Source organism: Desmodus rotundus, chromosome 1 (assembly GCF_022682495.2).
Source record: "Desmodus rotundus isolate HL8 chromosome 1, HLdesRot8A.1, whole genome shotgun sequence".
Taxonomy (NCBI): Eukaryota; Metazoa; Chordata; class Mammalia; order Chiroptera; family Phyllostomidae; genus Desmodus; species Desmodus rotundus.
This window is the reverse complement of record NC_071387.1, coordinates 1,285,952-1,305,501: the sequence shown is the minus strand read 5'-3', so window position 1 is coordinate 1,305,501 and position 19,550 is coordinate 1,285,952. Positions and strand designations below refer to the sequence as shown.

General features: G+C 65.9%; 1 protein-coding gene across 1 annotated transcript; it reads right to left on the bottom strand.

Annotated features, from left to right (window-relative positions):
* Positions 1-1,526: 1,526 nt before the first annotated feature.
* DBH (dopamine beta-hydroxylase) lies at positions 1,527-16,627 on the bottom strand. The gene is made up of 12 exons (XM_024562403.2): positions 16,310-16,627; positions 14,013-14,159; positions 12,517-12,774; positions 11,516-11,692; positions 10,855-10,957; positions 7,344-7,510; positions 4,646-4,789; positions 4,220-4,258; positions 3,586-3,645; positions 3,176-3,303; positions 2,594-2,753; positions 1,527-1,655 (listed from the first exon to the last, which is right to left on the bottom strand). The coding sequence occupies exons 1-12, from the start codon at positions 16,625-16,627 to the stop codon at positions 1,527-1,529; spliced, it is 1,830 nt and encodes a 609-aa protein (XP_024418171.2).
* Between the last annotated feature and the right edge of the window lie 2,923 nt (positions 16,628-19,550).

Sequence of the window (19,550 nt, the reverse complement as noted above, 5' to 3'; positions counted from 1 at the left end):
GCTCCTCGATCCTTGATTCTCTCTTTGGTGAGACCACAGGTGCCTCTCAGGTGTTTGGGGACAGAATGACAGTGGCCAGTGAGGGCCTGGTGGTGTGAGGCCTGCACAGCTCCTGGCTGACCGGAGACGGGCATGATCACAGGCGGGGTCTTCTCCTCGGGCCCAAGTCCGAGGCCAGAGGCGGGCCGGCCTGGCCACCCTCCCACGCCTGCCCCTCTCGGGGAGGGCTCCCCCCCTCGCCTGTCATCCGAGGCCGTAAAGAAGACTGAGGGCTGGCTCTGCAGCTGCCAGGCCTGGCGTCCCACAGCGACCCCGCCCTGCGAGTTGCCGTGAGCGCGGCAATGATTTACTCCACGCAGTGCGGAGCCCGCTTGTCCCCGTGGGTAATGAAGTGGCTCACAGGGGCAGGCAGCTGCTTCGCCGGCGTCTGCTGGGGTGTCAGTGGGCCCTCGCCGGCCCATCCATCACCCCCCTCTCCCCAGAGGCTGAGCAGCGTTTTGCTGAGCTGGCCAGACAGCGCCTAATCTGTCACTCCCCACGGATGCCGAGAGCCCGGCTGGGCCTTCCAGGGGAGGCAGCCCCTAGGGGTGGGAGGAGGAGACCAGCAGGGGCCTGAGGCCCACTGGGGACAGACTCAGCCGAGGCTTTCTCTGGTGGGAGCAAGGCCGCCCTGGGTGTGAGCTTTATTGTCTCGCGAACCGGCACAGCCTTGGCCCCATTTCACAGATGAGAAAACAGAGGGGCGGGGGGGTGAAATGGCCCGTCTGAGTCACACCCGCACCAAAAGGGCCCACAGGCTTCAGAGACAGGCCTGCTTGGGTCAGAAAGGGCAGAGAGAGGAGCCTGGGGGACCCTCCCGTCTCCCCAAGGAGCTGGCGCCCGGGCCCACGCCTGGGGCCTCTGCCGTGGCATCTGCAGTGGTGGCTGGCAAGCGGCTGGGAGGGTTTCCCTCCAAGTGGGCGAAAATATCTATTTACCCTGCAATGGAGCAATTTCCGAGGCAAGTCGCTAACTAGCTAAGTGGCTGTCCTGCCTCCGTGGGCAGGGGGGACGCCCACTGTGTCTCGAGAGCCACTGTAGGGGTGCGTTTGGCAGCGCTGGCACCCGGCTCGAGGGCCCAAGTGCCCCCGCCCGGCCGGGGACGTGGGTGGGGCCGGGTGGGCGGAGTCTGCCCCGCACTTTGGCGAGGCTTGCGTCCTCCAGAAGGACTGGCCGCTTGCAGAGAAATGGGCAGGGATTTCGGGACGCTGGGCTCCAGACCGCCTGGATGGGTCATCCTTACACTTTGTCAGAGGCCCGGGGAGGGGTCTTGGTCCTCCATTCCTGACAGGGGCTCTCGGGGGACGCTCTGGGCCGTGTGGGGGAGGGTGCTGGGGTTTGCGCCGTGGTCTCAGGCAGGGGCACGGCGCGGCCCCTTCATCCTGGGCACACAGCCGTTTCATGGGGTCTTCACGGGGAGGGGTGCACAGACCTGGTGTGAGCCCACGGGGGTGGCATGGAGGGGGAGCGAGGGGACAGCCTGACACTCAGCCTTTGCCCCCAATGTTGACCACGGTGGGGCCGGAGGGGCGCGGGCTGGGACCGGCCGGGCACCGAGGGGCAGGCTCCTCCAGCCGGGAGATGACCTCTGGCAGGGGCTGCAGCTCCCACTCACCCTGCAAGAAAGGCACCACAAGGTAAACTGAGGCTGGAGGGGTGAAATGGGGTGCCACCTCCCTTGCCACTATTCCCAACCACCTCCTGGGGCCTTGTCCTCAAACTCACCTTGTCCCAAAGCAAATTCACCTTGCCCTACCCCCCGGTGGCTCCTTGGAGGTCCTCCCTGGGAGGCCATCCCAGCCCCTCCTGCTCCCTGCCCGCCCTCCGCCCATATGAAACTGACAGAGCCCCCTAGGGGCAGGCTGAAGTGTTAGCCATCCCCACCCCAGGCGGCATCAGACACCATGGTGGCCGCCACGGTCGCCCCTCGCCACCCTCCCGAGCCTGCGTCAGCCTGTCCCCGCGGCCCGAACGGTTCGGTGCACCATTAATCCAGCTCCCAGAGGCTCCCAGGGAATCTGCCTCGGAGTCTGCGGAGCTGTTCATTCTCCCCTCCCCCCTCAGCTCTGGGCACAGCCGAGTTGCCTCTGAATCCCTGGGGTTCCCGATGAGGAGGGGATGAGGAGGGAGGCGGCTCCGGGTGTCAGACGGCTTGGTGTCTCACCGGCCCCTCCCACCGCTTGCTTTATTTTTAGGTCCCGGGGGAGGGTGCTGGCACCCTGCTCCCAGCACCCCGATGAGTCCCGTGATGCGATGTTGCCAGAGCCGGTAGCCTGCCCGCCGGCGTGGGTGCTATCGGTCTCTTCCTCTGCGGGGCCGTCTGTCTATCTGTCTGTCTGGGCCAGGCTATCTCCACCGGTTTCTCTAACAGTTTCACCGGTTTCGTGGGAGGGCTCCTTGCCGGCTCCTTGGAGGGGAGCCCTGTACGGGGGACCTCTGGGGCCTGGGGCCAACGTGCACGCAGGGGGCAGGCAGCTGCAGGACTCGCCGCTGGCCATCCAGGGCCGCAGCTGCGGGTGGGCAGTGTGCGCCGTGTGCCCTGCCGGGGGCGCACCTGGAAGCGGACAGCGGAGGACCGGTTGCAGTGCATGGAGATGGGGGCAAAGCCATACAGGGCCTTGAGCGTGTCCCTGCTGAAGGAGTTCCAGGGCACCGAGGCGAACTGCTCAGGGACCGAGGCCTGGGGGCAGGTGCAGACCTCCTCGTTGTTGAACCTGGCAGGTGGGAAGGAACAGCGATCTGGGCCGTGCACACAGGCGGAGAGCCCAGCAGGGGGCGGGGGCACCCCCCGCAGACGGGATGGGGTCCCCAGAATGGCCCCCCAGGCACCTGCTCCGCAGACGCTGCCTGCACCAGGCCTCCTCACAGGCTGGCTCAGCCCTGTCTCCACGCCCCTGATGGCTAAGGGCCTCGCTTGGCCACCTTGCAGGGGCCCGGACAGCTGCCCAGGGCTGGGTGGAGGGTCCACGGGTGACACCAGCCACGGGCACCTCGGGGGGCAGCATAGGCTCGCCCTGCTCTGAGAGCCCAGCCTGGATTCCTCGCTTCCCCCTCACAGGGCCTGGGGTCCCGATGCCGGCCCCCCAGTGTTCCCGGGGCAGAGAGCACCGACTGGCAGGCACCCCGGAGCCTTCACCTGTTCACCAGGTGGAAGTACTTCCGCAGGAAGCCGGGGTCCACGGCGCTCTTGCAGAGCTCCAGCTGCGTCTGGGGGTAGTAGTGTACGTAGTTGACGCACATCTCCTCCAGGATGCCGAAGCCGCCCTGCCGGGCGGAGAGGGCGGTCAGCACCAGCCGGCCAAGCAACGCCATAGCCGGCCTCGGCGTTCCAATCGGTCAGCACGCTCGTCCACTCATTCATTCATTCATTCATTCATTCATTCATTCATTCATTCACCGACTGGAGCCTGGTGGGCCTCTGCTCTGTCTGCAGCCACACTGCGTGTCGGATGCCTGAGGGAGGGCACCCCGCCCTCCGCAACCCACACTCTAGGTGAGGACACACGAGCCCCAGGGCGGGTGACGGAAGAAGTCAGGGCGACTTACCACGGTGGCCAGCTTCCTGTCCTGCGTGTCGTAGGTGCAGGAGGTGATAAGCAAGTCCCCCTGCGGAGCCAGCAGATGCCCGTCAGCGCCCACCCACCTGGGCAGCAGGTGCCCTGGGCCCGTCCCCACAGGCCACCGTGCAGGTGTCTGCCCATCACCCCGGAGCCCAGCAGTGGCCCCTGAGCCCCTACACCTGAGAGTGGGAAGCTGGGTGTCCCCTGGGAGGGACGACTTCTGTGGTCCCTTAGTGCACAGCCAGGCCCCGGCAGCCTGGCTGGTGGCTGTGCAGACTGGTTGGACGTGTCACAGCCCTCGGTGAACTTGGGCAAGTCCTGTGTGGCCGGGGGCTCTCCTACCTAATCTGAAGTGCCACCGGCAACTTCAACACCCTCATCTCTCACTAAAGCTCTCGGGCTTTGCGGCTGGCTGACCAGGCGGACGACGCACACCACCTCGAGTGCTGTCTGGTCCCGACCCCTCCCAGTGACCCTCAGCATGGGACAGCCCGGCCCTGCCCTGCACGGATGTGGGAAGACCTTTGCACAGCCCCCCTGCGCCCCATGGCCGTCTGCCTCCCCCAACCGGGGACCGTACTCCGGCCCTCCCCGCCCCTCCGACCTGACCGGGCACTCACCGGGTGGACAGACACAATCTCCTTCAGCATGCGGATCTCCTGGGTGGGCAGGGCGAGGGTGAAGGAAGGGGTACTTCAGATGGCCACAGACCCAGCTCTGGCCACCTCCCCAGCTCTCAGGGGGTATAAGTCTGTCCCAGCCCCTTGGGGGAGCCAGGACTGGCTGTGGTTGGCTTCCGCCAGGAGGGGTTGGAACAGGACAGTGGGTACCAAGACAGATGTGACCACCAGGCTGCCTGGGTCCCCCAGTTCCCACAGTCAGCCAGACAACCGGTCCCTCTCTGGGAGTAAATCCCCAGGGGAAGGCCACCGTGTACCCCGCCAGGTGTCCGGGCCTTGCCCAGGACAGGGCCCTGGGACAGGGGCATTCCCACGGCTGTCGGGAGAGGGAAGGCCGGACAGGCCCGGGGGCAGGCGGGCCCCTACCTGGAAGTGAGGGCTGTAGTGGTTGTCCCTGTTCACAACGGCCCTCTCCCGGCCGTCCCGGGCCAGAACGGTGACCACCTTCCTCCCCGTCAGGTGGGTGTGGAGCTGAGAGGCAAAGATGTGGATCCCGGAGGGGGGCAGGGCCTGCGGGTCAGGGGGCGGCAGGGTCAGAGCCCGGCCACGTGGGGGACCCTGACCACTGCCCTCCATTGGCTGCCAGTGCTGACCGCGGCCCACAGGGCGGTGCCAACCATGGGCCACGGGGCAGCTTGGGCCCCCGGCCACAGGGCAGAGTTGGCTCCCCCAGAACATCTGCATTCCTGGGCCTCGTCTGTCTCCCCATCAGTTGAATCTCTGTCGGAAAAACTTGAGCAGCAAGCGAGCTGCCCGGAGAGAGATGCCCGTGTCGGAAGAGCCCGCCCTCCCCAGGCCGCAGCCCGGCCTGGAGCCCGGAGGCTGGCTCGCGTGTGGACGGCTTCCCCTCGGTCCTCTCTTGAGTGCCCAGGGCCGACAGCTCACTCCGTGTCCATTGACCGGACCTCAAGGCGAGCGGCCACGGGCAGGAGCTGCCCCTCCCGGCTCGGCAGCTCATGTCCGGTGGGCACACGTGCTGAGTGCCCGGTGGTCCCATCCAGCGCCTGCCACACGCTGGCACCGTGGGCTCCCTGCTGCCCTGCGGCGTGACCTCACTCCGCCAGCCGATGACCGGGCGGCCGTCGCTGCTGTCTCCATCACCTGGGGTTCCAGGCGCGGCACCGGCCATTGGAGCCGCCCGCCAGCTATGTCCAAGGTGCATCACTTCACCACCCGGGCGTGAGGGAACTTTCCGGACCGTGGAGGTTTTCCCCGACCTGCCGCTGACTTTGTGCAGGTGGGACGTTTCCTAGACTGGGCGACAGGTTCAGGTGTCTTCTTCCCGACTCAGCCCTCTCCCGACCGTTCGCCGCGGCTCTGCTGTCTCAGCCGCACTGCCAGCGGTTCAGGGGTTCCTGGAGCTGTTGTCCCGTCCCTGAGGGACCGACTGCCGGGCTTTCTGCACGTGGTCTGCTGTCACCTCGGGGATGTCTGTCCTGGCCCGTGGTGGCCACCGTCCCTGCCCCTGCCGTTATCGGAGGAGGTCACTGCCCAGCCCCAGGCCCTGGCCGCGGAGCCTTCGGTGCAGCCAGGGATGTCGCCGATGGGAGCCTTGGGGACACAGGACACCGTGCCAGATGCTCCACCGTGACAGTGTCTCGCTCCTGGTCTGCTGGAGCAAACGTGTCCTATGCAGGCTGACAGCTGTCACTCTTCAGCTTGGGGGCGTGGCTTGCCTAATGGTCAGAGGACTTGGAAGCTGGGGAGCCCACGAGAAGAAGATTTCAGTGAGCTGACTCCCTGGGGAGGTGAACGCACTCTACACCACACCATCAGGCCGTCTGCCGTGGTGAAGACCCCGGCTGGCCTCCGTCTCCTCCTCGGTGACGCGGGACGTGGACACTGGCCTGCAGGCCGAGGAGCGCAGGCCAGCACGGGAGAACGTGTTTGCACATTCACAGCGGACTGTGAAATATCACCCGCGCGGCGTAAACAGAACTAGAGTCGACAGAGACAGACAAACGGCCCGCCAGGAAAGCTGGACAGAGGCGCGGAGCTGATACATCGGAAAGACCCCCAGGCACGAGCAACAGCCGGGAGGTTCACGCTGAGTGGCGGGGAAATGGTTCTCACACCACTGGTGATGGGGAAAATAGTTAAAGTATGGATAACGTGGTGGGTGGGTGGGTAAGTCGGGGGGGGGTACGCCCTCCGTGCTGCGTGGGAACGGCGTTTTGGGGCACGTGGGAGGTTTGTTCAAGGGAAAGCTGACGTCTTCTGTGCGTAGCAGCTGCGAGGCTGGAAATCTCCCCAATGAGACGTTTCCCCAAATGCACAAGGACCGCCCCGCAGATGCTGCCGTGGGCAGCATCTGGACACTGATCCCCGGGGACAGCTCAGGCAGGCCGGGACCAGGGGAGGCGCGCCGGCACCCAGGGCGCTGGATTTAGGGGTCATGCCCACTCCTCCGGGAGCTGGGTCCCCCACTCTTTGCTCCGGGTGTTGCTGCCGACACGCCTTTGCACGGCCCCTTGCTCGGCTCTGAGAACTGGGCTCCCCTGGCGTTCTGTGCCCCGGGCAGCTCGCTGGCCTCAGCAGTCCGACCCGGGGACTTTCACAGTGAGAACTGGGCTGGGCCAGTGGGGAAAAGGCAAGTCCCAGGTCACACATCTACCTCTCAGTTTGTTTGTTTGCAAACACACCGCCTGCGAGGGCGTGAAGTACGCAAGAGTGGAGTCTGGGAGGACAGACAAGTGCCACTAACTGGCCCCCTGGGGAGAAGGGAGAGAGCGCTGGGCAGGGCCATCGCCCAAGTTTGTGGGGGGCATTGCAGGTCTAGCCTGCTCGTGGGGTAGACGCCCGTTTCCAAATGCGGGGGGGGGGGGGGAGGTGGGGGCGGCCAGCCCACGGTGCGGAGCGAGCAGGCGCCTGGCTGTGGCTGGAGCGCAGCGCACACGAGCGCCCGCCCGCAGGAGGCGCCTGGACACACGGCGAGGACGGACGGGGTGGTGAGGGAGCCTCAGGGCCCTGGGGGTGAAGGAACCGCAGCCACCAACCCACCCTCCCTTGGCCCCCACCTGCAGGACCGCAGCGGGGAGCCACCGTGCCGGGCGGCTGCACTCACCAGCTGGGTGCACTTGTCAGTGCAGTAGCCGGTGAGGACGAACGCCGCCTCCCGGGGCGGGATGGCCATCACCGGCGTGTACACCAGGCCCAGCTCCATGATGCCTGCGTCGAAGCGCCGCAGCGTGGCCGTGTAGTACAGGCGGATGCCCGAGGAGTCACGCCGGCCTGGGAGGGGGGAGGGGGCGGAGATGAGCAAAGGCCATCCCACCCCTGGGGAGTACGGGGCTGCCCCCTGGCAGGAGGTGGCGGGTCACCCCTGCTCCCGCCCCCCCACCGGCGTGCGCACTGCTGCGTCCCCACACCTGTCTGCCCCAGGAGGCGGCCCCCCCGCCGGTACCCACACCTGGCCACACCCAGTGGCAAGGGAGCACCATTGTTTCTGCGGACACTGAGTGGGAGGCGTGATACGGGCAGGAAACTAAGACCGAGGTGGGGTCAGGGGCTGAGATGCCTGCAGCAGGTCTGGGGCTCGAGAGCCCTCCGCGGGCTTCGGTGCTGCCCCCCGCGGGCCAGGGCGCCTGAGCTGGAACGGGCCTGCGGGGGCCTGTGGGGGCAGTTCAGCCAAAGAGGAGGCCATGGAGCTCCGCCCGCAGACACCCTCTGGGGGGCCCCGGCCCCTGGTCAGCATGGGGAGGGAGGGACATCTGCCTGTGGGAGTGCACAAGGAGCTTAAGGTGCCCACTTTTGGAGGCAGCCCACCATATTCCTGGGGCCGCTGTCCTGCAGGGCAGAGCCACACCCAGGGCGCCCACGGACCGCCCCTCTCGGGACAGACCGGAGCAGGCGCGGAGACCCCAGAGCCGGTCGGCACTGAGGGGCTCCCACACGGGCCCCCCCCCCCCCCCCGGTCAACAGTGTGCTGGGTGCTCTCGGGCCAGTCACTGCCCTTCTCTGGGCCTTGGCTCGGAGTCAAGGGCCCCTTCCGAAGGAGCCTCAGGGCTTCTTGCGCGGGGGCGGGGGGGGGGGGGCCCAGCGTTGCCTGCCGGCTCCTCTGGAAGGTGCTAATTGGAGAGGCCATGGAGCCCCCTGGGCCACCTCCCAGTGGCCCATAGGAAGGTCGTAGGAAGGGGAGGCTCAGAGGCCTGGGACGCTGCCACCCACAGGCACAGCCACACAGCGACGTGGCTTCCCGCGGCCTTTCTCTCGCCCCACCCCTGGCTGGAATTGGCCAGTGACAGGGTCCTGAGTACTTCAGGGCAGAGCAGTGCGAGAGTCCTGCGGGAGAGGAAAGGGGACAGGGGGATGGGTGGAGAACCCAGGTAACCGAGGAGTCATTGTCCCCCATTTACAGATGGGGACACTGAGGCTCATAGCCTGATCAGACGTCTCTGCCCAAGGTCACAGGCCTGGGAAGCGAAGAGCTGGGATCACAGCCCAGGGTGTGGCTGGGGGGCCAGTGGCTCCCTGTTCCTTTGCTCGGAGGTGAAGCCAAGAATGCCCCCTCCTGCCCCTGGCCCCCGCCCCCTGCCACGTCCAAAGTCGCCTCCGTATCTCTGGGCCGATTGCATCAGAGGATGATAATAAAGAGGAAGGTGCAATTGGCTCATGTTGAGATGGGAAACAACCGTGGAATTCTGGTATTTATGGAGACGCCGCCCACCTCCCATCTGTGGCGCGACAGGCGCACCCTTGCGTTTGGTCCATCCGTACAGCCACACGGTCGGGAAGAGACAGACAGACTGGCCCGGCGCTCAGGGGACCCGCTGGCTTCCGGGTTTTAAAGGAGCAATAAAGCCTGCCTCGTGCTAAGGCCGGGCCGACTTATGTCCCTCTCTGTGGGTGCCGCAGAAATTCCCGCGGTGGGAGAGTCGGGCGCGCAGCCAGTGGGAGCATCGCCGGCCGCCTGGGTCACGCACGGCAAGGGCCCACCTCCACGTGTGAGCGTTGCCTGCGTGAGCTTTTGCCTCCTCCGAAGGGCCGTGGGGGGCGGCGGTGAGTTAGCAGGGCAGAGTGGCCACCCACCCAGGGTCATGCAGCGGGGGATCCAGCCTGGAGCTGATAACCTCCCTCCCGCTGTTTCTGCCCCTCACCTACCCAAGCAGAGTAAGTGTCACTAAGAAGAGAGAGCAGGTGGGGGAAGCAGGCTGTGCGGGTCCCTAGGGGGAAGATGCCAGAGAAACAGGACAATAGTCTCCGTTTCTGATGTGGTGTCCACGGCTGTCCACCCTCGAGCACGGGGATCCAGCCGCTGCTGCCGGTGGCCCCAGCTCGCTTCTTGCCCCACGCTGCAGCCAGGACAGGCGCCCCAGAGCCGACGCCTGGCTTGGCGCTCTCAGTTCCTAGCTGAGACGTGTCACCTTGCTGGACCTGAGGTCCGGGGCCGTAAACTGAGGGTGACATCGCCACACTGCGTCACCCAGGGGCTCGAGGCCCTGCGTGTGGGGAGCAGCACGGGCACCACCCCGCCCGCACCCGGGGCAGACACCACGGAGCAATCCCACCTGGCTCGCCGGCCCAGCTGCCTCAGACGCCCTCCCCCCAGGGGCTCACACCACCTCAAGGGGCAGTCAGGGGGGCCGAGAGCAGCCCCTTCTCGCCGTCCCGACCCAAACGCCATTTCGTGCACTCGGCGCAGGTGGGTTCTGCTGGGAGGTGTTTTGAGGAGCAGGAAGGAAGCTTGGTGCCAGAAATGCCCCGGACTGAGCTAGGGGACAATGCTGGGGGTGCTGCCTCCACTGACTGGGCCCTGGGCTGGGACCACAGTGGCTGGGCGGTGGTCTCTCTCCTACCGCTCAGCCAGGCACTGAGTCCTCACCTGGCCTGTTCTGGGAGGGCCGAGCCAGCGGGCAAGGGTGCCAGCCAGTCATCTAGTGGGGGGAGGGGCAGCTACTGGTCTGGGCGGCCCCCTGAGGTTGGACTTCTGGGGGAAGCGGCACATAGGACCGCTGTGGCCTGGGGCCTCTCCCCACCCAGTGTCCTTGAGCTGGCGCTCAGCGCACCCTAACGCTAGCCTGCCACTCTGGCTGGCCTTCCGCGTGAGCAGGGGCGTGGGGGGAGGGGGGCGGGCCGAGTTTACCCAGATTGACCCAACACCTCACGGGCTCCTCGCAGCTTTGGGGTCCGACCAGCCCCGCTTGGCCCGAGCGCGAGCTCAGTTGTGGCCAGGCTGCCGGGCGGAGACTGTGGGGACTGTCCGGGGCCAGACTTCCTGGCTCCGAGAGTCCCTGCTCACTTTGTGGGGTCCCTTCCCTCTGGGCCTTAATTTCCCCATCTGCAAAATGGGCATGCAGAGACCTCTCCTGCCTTTCCTGGGGCTGGCACCTGGCACAGTGCCACATCCACGGTGCTGAGCTGGCCTGGTGAGGCCCTGCCCGGGGAGCCCGCTGTGGCCAAGGAGACAAGAGGGATGCATGCCGTGATGGGCCACACAGGACGGGAGACTTCGGGGAGGAGCCGGGAGCTGACCGGAAGCCCCCATTGTCTTCCTGCCTCAACACAGCGAGTGGAAGGGTCTCCGGGGGAGGGAGGAGGCGGGCCCTGCAGTGGCGGGGGCCCTGGGAGCGCCCTACCTTGGATCCTCAGCGGGTTGTGGTAGTGAACTTCCAGGCGGAGAAACCTGGAGGATCCGGGGCCCCCAAAAGCAAGGCCAGCTTCCTCCGGGTAGTAGAAGGCCTGCCGGAGGCGGGAGGGGTCTGGGCGTCAGGTTCCGCAGCCCTGCCTGGCAGACGGGGCGGCCGAGGGCAACCCGGACGGCAACCCCACGGGACTGTGGGGGCAGAGCCGCAGGGCTGGTGTTGGTGAGGAGCTGGGTGAGAACCACGCTCCCCCGCTGATGGGCAGCTCCTCACCGGTGCCACGGAGCCCCTGGACTCGGGTCAGTGGGGTGCTGGTGCCCCTCAGCCAGCCGACCTCCTGAGCCCCTGTCGGCCTCCCCCAGACCTGGGGGAAACTGAGGAAAGCCCCGGGGACACAGCCCAGAGAACCAGCCTGCCTCCTGCCAGCCTGGGACCGCCCTGTGCACAACCCCTCCAAGTCCAGCCCAGACAGGAGATCTGTCCCGTGAAGGACGCAGGCCGGGGGCTTTTGTGTTTTTACAGAAAAATAACAAAGGCTGGAAAAAGTCTCCGTGACTCAAAAGAGTGGAGGGATGCAGGCAGCTGGGGGAACTGGGGCACAGGCCCTCTCTGGTGGCCTCTCAAAAAGACTGCAGAGGAAGCTGGGGTGACGCACCTTGGCGCCCAGGGCCCAGGCCGCCAGCACGTGGCGACAGTAGTTGAGCCGGTCGGGCTTCATCTTGGAGTCGCAGGGCCCACTGAAGTGGGGGAAGCTCTCGAACGCCGCCGCGCACTGGAAGACCTCCATGTGGTGCACCAGGGCCTCGTTGCCCTCGGTGACGATGGGCTCGTACTGTGGTGGGGAGGGAACGCTGAGTCTGGGGCTCCCCACCCCAGGGATGGCCTGGCCCTGAGCCCCCCCTCCATGGGCCTCGGCTTGCCCATCTGTAAAATGGGAGCGTTAGGCCAGGCGATTTCCAGGCGTGTTTCCAGGACTCCAGGGTTTGAGGGTGGAGTCACCCACCTGGAACCAGATAGAATCTTCCAGAAGCCCGTGAAGAGCCACAGAAGGAAGGAAATGAGGACCGTTTCCTGACAAGGTGGGGGCAGGAGAGGACTGTCCTTGTGTGAATGTGGCAGGCAGTGTCTGGACAGAGGCCACCCCAAGGCTGGGCCTGAGCCCAGGAACCAGATGCAGCTGTGAGCCCGGGTGACACTGGGCGCTTGCTCAGCCTCTCTGAGCTTCTTGCCCTCTCCTGGGAAGTGGGGTGCTGATACCCAGGGCTGTGTGGGCACGACAGCGGTGATGGAGCAGCAGTGGGGGACCACCGCCCCAGGCCAGGCGAGAAGGGGACATGATTGTCCCACCTCCAGGGAGGTGTTCAGGGCAATCAAGTTCTGAGTTAAGCTGCTTGTTAACGCACGGGGAGGCGGACAGACAGACAGACAGCCATTCGAGCCCCAGGGGCAGGTGCAGAACTAAGATAGCAGTTGCCTTTGGTCCAGGCTGGGATGCTGGGGCGCAGAGGCCTGGGGAGGGTAGCAGTGAGCAGGGCCCGAGGTCAGCTCGCACTTGCGGCTGCAGGAAGGTCAGGGTGCCTGGGGACAGGGCGCTGGGCTGGACCAGGACCACGGACAGCTCCCCGGGGCGGCCAGCACCCCACCCCCTCCATGTACCATGACAATGTGGTGCCGGGAGAAGCCCTCGGGAAGCTCGGTCATGTAGCACCAGTACGTGGTCTCCTGGCCGGGGACGAGGACGTCGGGGGCGTGGATCTCCATGGTCCGCGTGTCCGCGGGCAGGGCCGGCACAGGGACGTCGGGCTTCAGCAGCTGCACCCTCTGCAGCCCCGTGCGCAGGCCCGAGGCGTTGATGGCCTCCAGCGACAGGAACGGCCGCTCCAGGAGTCCGTATACCAGGTGGACGGTGCCGTCCTGCAGCCGAGACCGGGCGCTGAGCTTGCCCACTGGGCCCCCACCCACCCTTGCCTGGCGGGCGGCGTGCCTGACACGGAACCTGCAGAGCTACCCCGACAACGAGGCTGACCCAGCCCCACCGGGGCTGGGCAGGGTGGACGCGGAAAGTTCTCATCACGGCTGCGCTGCAGGTCACAGGCGGACTCGGGGGGGGGGGGCACTGAGGTGGGACTGGCTTTCTCTCGTGCTGCTGGGAATGTGAACCCAGACCCCCATGCAGGAGGTGGCACGGGACATGCATGGCGTGGTTTACCGCCATGTGTGTGTGTTCATGTACTTGGAGGGCTAACTGCTCTCCAAGTTCACGGCCACATAAACCCAGGAGCCCCTGGGAGCCGATCCCTGCAGGGAGTGCCCAGAGCGAGAGCGGCCTCAGCCCAGAGGCGCTGAGCCTCCGTCACGAGCGCCCCAGCAGACCCCGTGCCAAGTTCTCAGCAGAGTCCCCTGCCTGCCTCGCCTCTTCCTTGGGGCTGGGGATCTGGAGGGCAAGGACTCGGGCGGCCTGCGCTAAGGACACCTCCTGGTCGCCTGCTCAGCCCCACGGGGCCAGGGCCCTGCACACACACCTCCCCTGTGGGGCCTCCCTTTCCTCCGCTGCCCCACCGCAGCGGCGTCACAAGATGACGCTGTCCAAGTGCACTAGAGGGTTAAAAGGGTTTTGTCTCCCCGGGGGGCATTTCTCCCTAACAGGGGTCCCGGAGCAGCACGAGACCCCTGCAGGATCCGCCTTGGCTGGGAATTCCTAGACAGCTAGGAGGACCTTCCAGGTCGTCCCCCACCCTCTGCACTTCAGACAGGTAAACTGAGGCTGGAGGAGGACGGGATCCGCCCCGGGGCCTCAGAGCACGTGGGCAGCAGGGCCAGGGTGGGGAACCAGGTCTCCTGGGCTCTTTCCAGAATTCCACCCGGAGGTGAGGACCCAGGAGGAGAAAATGGGGGGGGGCGAGATCACCCGGGCCCCAGTGTGTGAGGCCGGCGAGGGGGGAGAGAGCCTCGTCTAGAAGCACGTCTCCTGTGTGTCCTGGGGGAGGGAGGAGAGGCTGACGGCAAAGGAGGCCTCCCCCTGTCTGGTCCTCGTCCCATGCCTCTGGGTCCCCCCTTGGCTTTCTGTCCGGGCTCCTGGGCCCAGGGATGCTGCCCTGGGTGCAAGAGTGCACCCCAGAGTCCACACCCTCCTGGGCTCAGCGGCCACCCACCTCGATGAGGTAATCCTGGGGGTCACAGGTGCTAAAGGGCCTCCTGAAGAGCAGAGACAGGCCCTCCGGGGTCCTCTGGGCCTGCAGCAGCTGGTAATCCTGCTGGGCGTCCAGATGAATCTGTCCCTTCTGGTCACTCCAGGCGTCCTGCAGAGCCAAGAAGGGACTTGGAGCACCAGGAGCCGGGCAAGGGCAGAGCACAAGGTCGCGGCGTTTGGACACACTGGCCTGGAGGGTTCGGGGTTCTCGCTGGGGTGGGGGCACACTCTCCCTTTCTGAGTCTGCCTGGAGACAGCACAACCTGTCTCATGCCCTCGGTGACCCCAAAGCAGGGCTTTCCCAGGCCAGCTGGGTTCCGGGAAGCTTGGCCTCGCCCAGTCCCCAACCTCCGTTTGGCTAAGAAGGCGCCATGGCTGGGGAGGGGTCTTAGACAGATACGGCTCCCACTGGTCTGTGGATGGAGGGGTCATGAGGGTGCCCGGAGCCCTGGAGGTAGGACACAGTGTGTGGGGGGACACAGGGAGGGGGCTGAACTGGGGGAGGTGAGAGAGAGACCGCCAGGTGCTTAAGGAGGCACTCAGCTCAGGCGCCCGCCCTGCACTCATATACCCCTGGAGCAAGCGCCACCTGACACGCTGCACCTGGAGCATCTTGCTCCCCTCTCCCCAGTCCCAGCTGGGCTTGGAGAGGGTAAACTGAGGCCCAGGGAGGAACCAAACCTGCTGCATTCTCCCAGGATGTTAAGCAGATCGGACTGACGCCTCCCTCCAATACCCCCAGCTGCTTCCCTCCCTCGGGGGCCCGAGGTCCCCCGTAGGGGTGACTGGAAGGGACCAGCCCTCTGCGGCGAGCAGGCCTTGGTTCCCACTCCGGAACGCTCCGGTCCTTGGCTGCTTCCAGGGCTAAAGCGTGTTTTCCTCATCTCCCTGAGAAAGAAGAAGCCTGCCCGAGGCTTGGCAGACACCTTCCCTAGAGGGAAGTGCCGACGCTGGGGGCCGTGCCGCTTTGTCGAAGGACCAATTTTACACCGAGGCAGAAAGTTCGCCTGTAATCCTTGAGCTGGAAATCTAGAATATGTTTATTGAACATATGGCTTAAGGGAAAAACAAGCCTGACATTTGTTTGCATAAGAATTTGTTGTGCAAATTAACAGCGGTGTGCCGGTATGCCAGCAGGGGAGCCACTGGCTCTTCTCAGCTGCCAGAGGAGTCTCCCAGAGGGCCTGAGGTGGCTGCCCAGGTCCTTCTGGGCCGGGAGCCCCTGGGCACTGAGCGTCCCTGTGTGCGGGTGGGGGCAGGCCAGCCCAGGGTCCAGGTCTGCCCCTGCCAGGCGGCTCGGGCAGTCCCGCCTGGGCGGCCCCAAGCAAAGGGCTGCCGTTCCTGCAGCCCTGCGCTCACCTGGGACCTGCAGCGTCGACACGGGGGAGGGAATGGACCACCGACATTGTCAGCTCACGTCAACTCAGAAAAACCGGAAGAACTGAAGGGCAGCACTCTGCCCACCCTTCCGAGGAGGACACGGGGGCTGGAGTCCGGCCAGCCGCCCTGGCCAGTTCCGCTCCCGGGCTCCCCCACTGAATGGTGTGAGAGCCGCTCAGGAAATTTAACCTCCCTGTGTCTGTCTTTGCGGAGAGCTCTGAGAGGCCTCGGTGGCCAGGCCCATCTGGGGAGGGGCGGTCAGGTGGCTGGGGCAGGTGCAGGGCCCCCACCCCGGGACCTCCCTTCCATTTGTCAAGCCCCCAGAGGTGCGCTAGTGTGAAATGAAAGCCCCCCCCCGCCGTCTCCACCCTTTACAGGAGGCATGGGTGGATGTGAAGGCCAGGAGTCCGGAGCTCAGCTCCTTGGGTTCATCCCACATCGGGGCGTGTGCACCTGCTCGGTTCACCTGTGTGTGCAAAACTCAGCCTACCGGTGCCACGTCCTGGGCGCGGTGTGTGTGCCGGGGTCACGTGTGACCACGAGGCCGGTGGAGGGCGAGGGCGCCCTCGACGTTGTTCGTGTGGGCGGAGAGTGCGGGGCCTGCACCCGCGGGGGCGGTGGTGGAGCCGTTGTGCGTCCACTGGGCGTATGCATCATCCCCCCACCCCTGGGGTACACGGGGTCCTGTTGTTTGGGCATGCCATCCGGGACCCCAAAGACCCCAAAGATCCGGGAAGCCGTCTCTCTCTCATTTTCTCCCTGTACTGGCAACCCCAAGACACCCGAGCTTGGGACACAGGGTTAAGGAAGGCAAGTGTAGGAGGAAGGCCAGCTGAGGGGGCTGGGTAGGGGCGGGCTCGGGGTGGAGGGAAGACTCACCCCGAAATAGGCGCGGTCCCCGTCAGTCCAGAGCACGACCAGGTCGGCGTTCTCGAGCTCGCCGCGGTCCGACATCCCGAACAGCACCCCGGCCCTGGGCTTCCGCACCAGGAGCTGGAAGTGGACCGTCTCTTGCACATAGCTGATGTTCCAGGACAGCTCCAGGGTCCCCTCGGGGTCCAGGGGGATGTGGTAGGGCCAGGGGCTCTCAGGGGGCGCCGAGCCCTGCAGCGCGGCCACCAGGATGACCAGGAAGACGGCCACCGCGGTGCCGTACATGGAGGCGGCCTCGCGCGTGCTGGGGCTGGGCACCTGCATGGTGGGGTGAGGTCGGCCGACCCACCGGGCCATTTATGTCCTGGCCCCCGGGGGTGGGGGGGAGGCGGGGGCGGGCCCGAGCTGCCACAGTAATCGCATTTGTCTGGCAGAGAATTGAATTGTCCCGGTGACCCTCCCACCAGCTCGAGCCCCGGGCCAAACGCCCTGCCCGCTCAGCTCTCTTAATCGGCGCTAATGGCTCATGGGTCTCATCAGCGGGAATTGAAGCAGACTGGCTGTGTCCCCTCAGAACTGTCCCAGAAGAGCTGTCGCAAAGTGGCCCCCGCCCCTGCAGCCGGAGAGCCAGTCAGACGCCCCCCGGGCAGGCACTGGGCTGACCACCAGGCGGGCTGGCCCATCCTGTCCCCCCACAGCTGACAGGGTGGGTCCCGTGCCGCCCCACTCATGGGGGTGGGCTGACGGAGACCCCAAGCGTATCTCCTGGGTCAGCAGTGGGCCGGGAGACCCTGCTGTGGTGGGCCTGGCCCAGGGGCCCGTTTCTACGATGCCGGAGGGCGGACCAGTTTCAAACTAAAAATAAAAGACATCCCCAAATAGGCCCCGTGTTTAGACACTCCCTCCCTGGCCTGCTGTTCCTCCCTGCTCCCCCGCAGGCTCCAGCTGGCGTGCGGCTGCTGCAGAAGGAGTGGGTGCAGTGCTGGGTGGGGGGACTACGGGGTGCATTTCTGGGCAGCAGACCCGGCGATGCTTTGCTAAGGGGTAAAGTGTAGGGTGTCTTGCTGGTGGGGGACAGACTGGGGACAGGAGTGTGAGTGGCAGGCCTGCTTCCCTGTCTCCAAAGCTCCCAAACCCTTGACACCCTCTAGCCGAGAGTGGGCCTCATCTGAATTTGGACCCTCCCCAGGCAGCTGGCCCATTGCCCTGGTTCTCCTCGCACCGCAGGGCCTTCCCATAGCTGGGTCCTACGGCCCTGAGAGCCTGGGGTGTCAGTCTCACTGTCTCACTCCTTCTCTGTGAAGAGTGGACTGAACACATGCTGCCACTTCCAGGAAGTCCTCCATGATTGCCTCCTGCGCTGACCTCAGTCCCCTCCCCTCAGGCTCCTGACTTCCTCCCTTCTTTCCTTCTTTCCTTCCTTCCTTCCTTCCTCCCCCCTCCATTCTTCCTTCTCTTGTTCCTCTCTCTGGAGAAACTAAGAACCCAACCACAGGGACACATTATTGTCATCAGCCAGTGCCCAACTTTAAGTCCTCAGATATTTGCAATGACATGCTGTGAGTAGGCAGCACCTGGCTCTGGTTCTGCGCTGGACTCGGTGCCTTAGGGAGGCGACCTGTATCTTTGTGTGATGATGAACTCTGGAGAAAGTTCCAGTCCCCTACCCCCTCGCCCCACGCCCGCCTGGCCTGGTGGGTGATGCCCTCTGCCGCCCAAGGCCTGGCAGTCCAGCAGAGCCAAACTGGGCAGAAGACAGACAGACAGAAGAAACGAAAGGCCACTGGCCCTGCCCCCGGGACTGCACACCCTGAGGCGCGCTTACCCCCAGCCACGGGCCCAGGCCGGGGAGCCCTAGTGCATAAATCACCGGCGTCTTGGAACTGCCCCCCCCCCCCCCCGTGGCTGTTCGGCATGGGGTGGGGCTGTCTGCCCTGTCCATTGCCGGGGCCCTGCTGCCGGCACAGCGGTGCTGAGTGAGAGGGTGGGTGGCAGAGAGAGTGGGTGAGGGGACGGCAGCACGCCGGGCACCGCCGGGGGCCTGTGGACAGACGTGGAAAGGTACTGAGCGGAAGCGGCCCAGTGGGGCTGGAGAGCGCTCCAGCAGGAGTAGTGAGACCTCCCCGCCCAGCGCCGGCGGCTTTGCTTCCTGGAGAATGGGAGGGGCTCCGGCTGGTGGCTGGAGGCACGGGCACCGGGCACCGGGCTGTCAGGCATCACAGCGGATCCCTAGGGCTTTTAGGCAGAGTGGCCTAGGCTGGGCGGGTCCAGGTCTCATTCTCCAAGTTCCTTCCAGAACCTCGTCCTCTGCGCCACAAGCGGGCATCTGGCATTGGAGGGCGCGGCACACCTGGACGTCCGCTCCCCAGGACCCGGGGGCGGCCACAGGACGGGAGCGGACCCAGGGTCTCCTTGGATGGCTGCCCATGTTCCCGGAGCCAGCAGATGAAGAGGGGGTGACGGGCTCTGGGGGGCCTTCCCAGGTGGCTTGGCTGGAAGACAGGCAGAATGAGCACCCGTTGCTGGCGTGTGGGGCCCCCGCCCTGTTCTGCGTCACCTGGGTGTCAGCGCTCCAGGTTTGGACCCTGGGGGCCCCCGGTGGGCAGCCCGGGAGGTGCTTTCCCACCCAGGTCCTGCCCCACCTGGAGCCTGAGCAGGTGGATGGCAGCAGGTGTTTATCCTCTGGCCCCTCCGGCCCAGGTTGTAGGGCCTGAGAGGTGGGGGCCCTGGGAGCAAGGTCTGGGATCGGGTCGGAGCCCAGCGCGGGGTGGGAGTTGCAACCTCCCTCAGGTAGCTGGGTGCACCTGGCCTCTGCCCTGCTCCAGACACGGGGTCCCCGGTCCCTCTGGGCACGGGGGCGGGAGGCCCCTGTGGCTGCCGCAGCCCCCAGACACAGGTACAGTTCTACCGGGATGCAGAGGCCGCCCCTTCTGCAGCTCGAAGGAGGCTGGCACGCTGGGCTTCCTCTGCATGGGACCGAATGGGGTCAGCTGGTGTCAGAAGCAGTAATTCCGGGGACTGAGAGTGAGCCGGGGAGGGAAGGTGTGGCCACGCCAGCCTCCTGGCCTCTCTGTCCCCCCTCCCCCTGCCCCGTCCCAGCCCCGTCTCGGCCTTGGCCATCTGCAGAGGCTGGGGTGATGCTTCGGAGAGGTCAGGCCGTGAGCCTGCGGTCTGGGGGGGCCTCAGCCCAGGGTGGGGGCCTCAGCCAGGGGAACTCCACGGGAATCAGGAGGAGCAGACACTGGGA

Excerpts from the sequence above, each read along its gene's own strand:
- DBH (XM_024562403.2), bottom strand. The coding sequence starts at position 16,627 with ATGCAGGTGCCCAGCCCCAGCACGCGCGAGGCCGCCTCCATGTACGGC. Across the intron at positions 14,160-16,309 it reads GGGACCGCGCCTATTTCGGG|GACGCCTGGAGTGACCAGAA; the intron begins GTGAGTCTTCCC and ends TTGGCTCTGCAG. Across the intron at positions 3,304-3,585 it reads ACAGGAAGCTGGCCACCGTG|GGCGGCTTCGGCATCCTGGA; the intron begins GTAAGTCGCCCT and ends TCCGCCCGGCAG.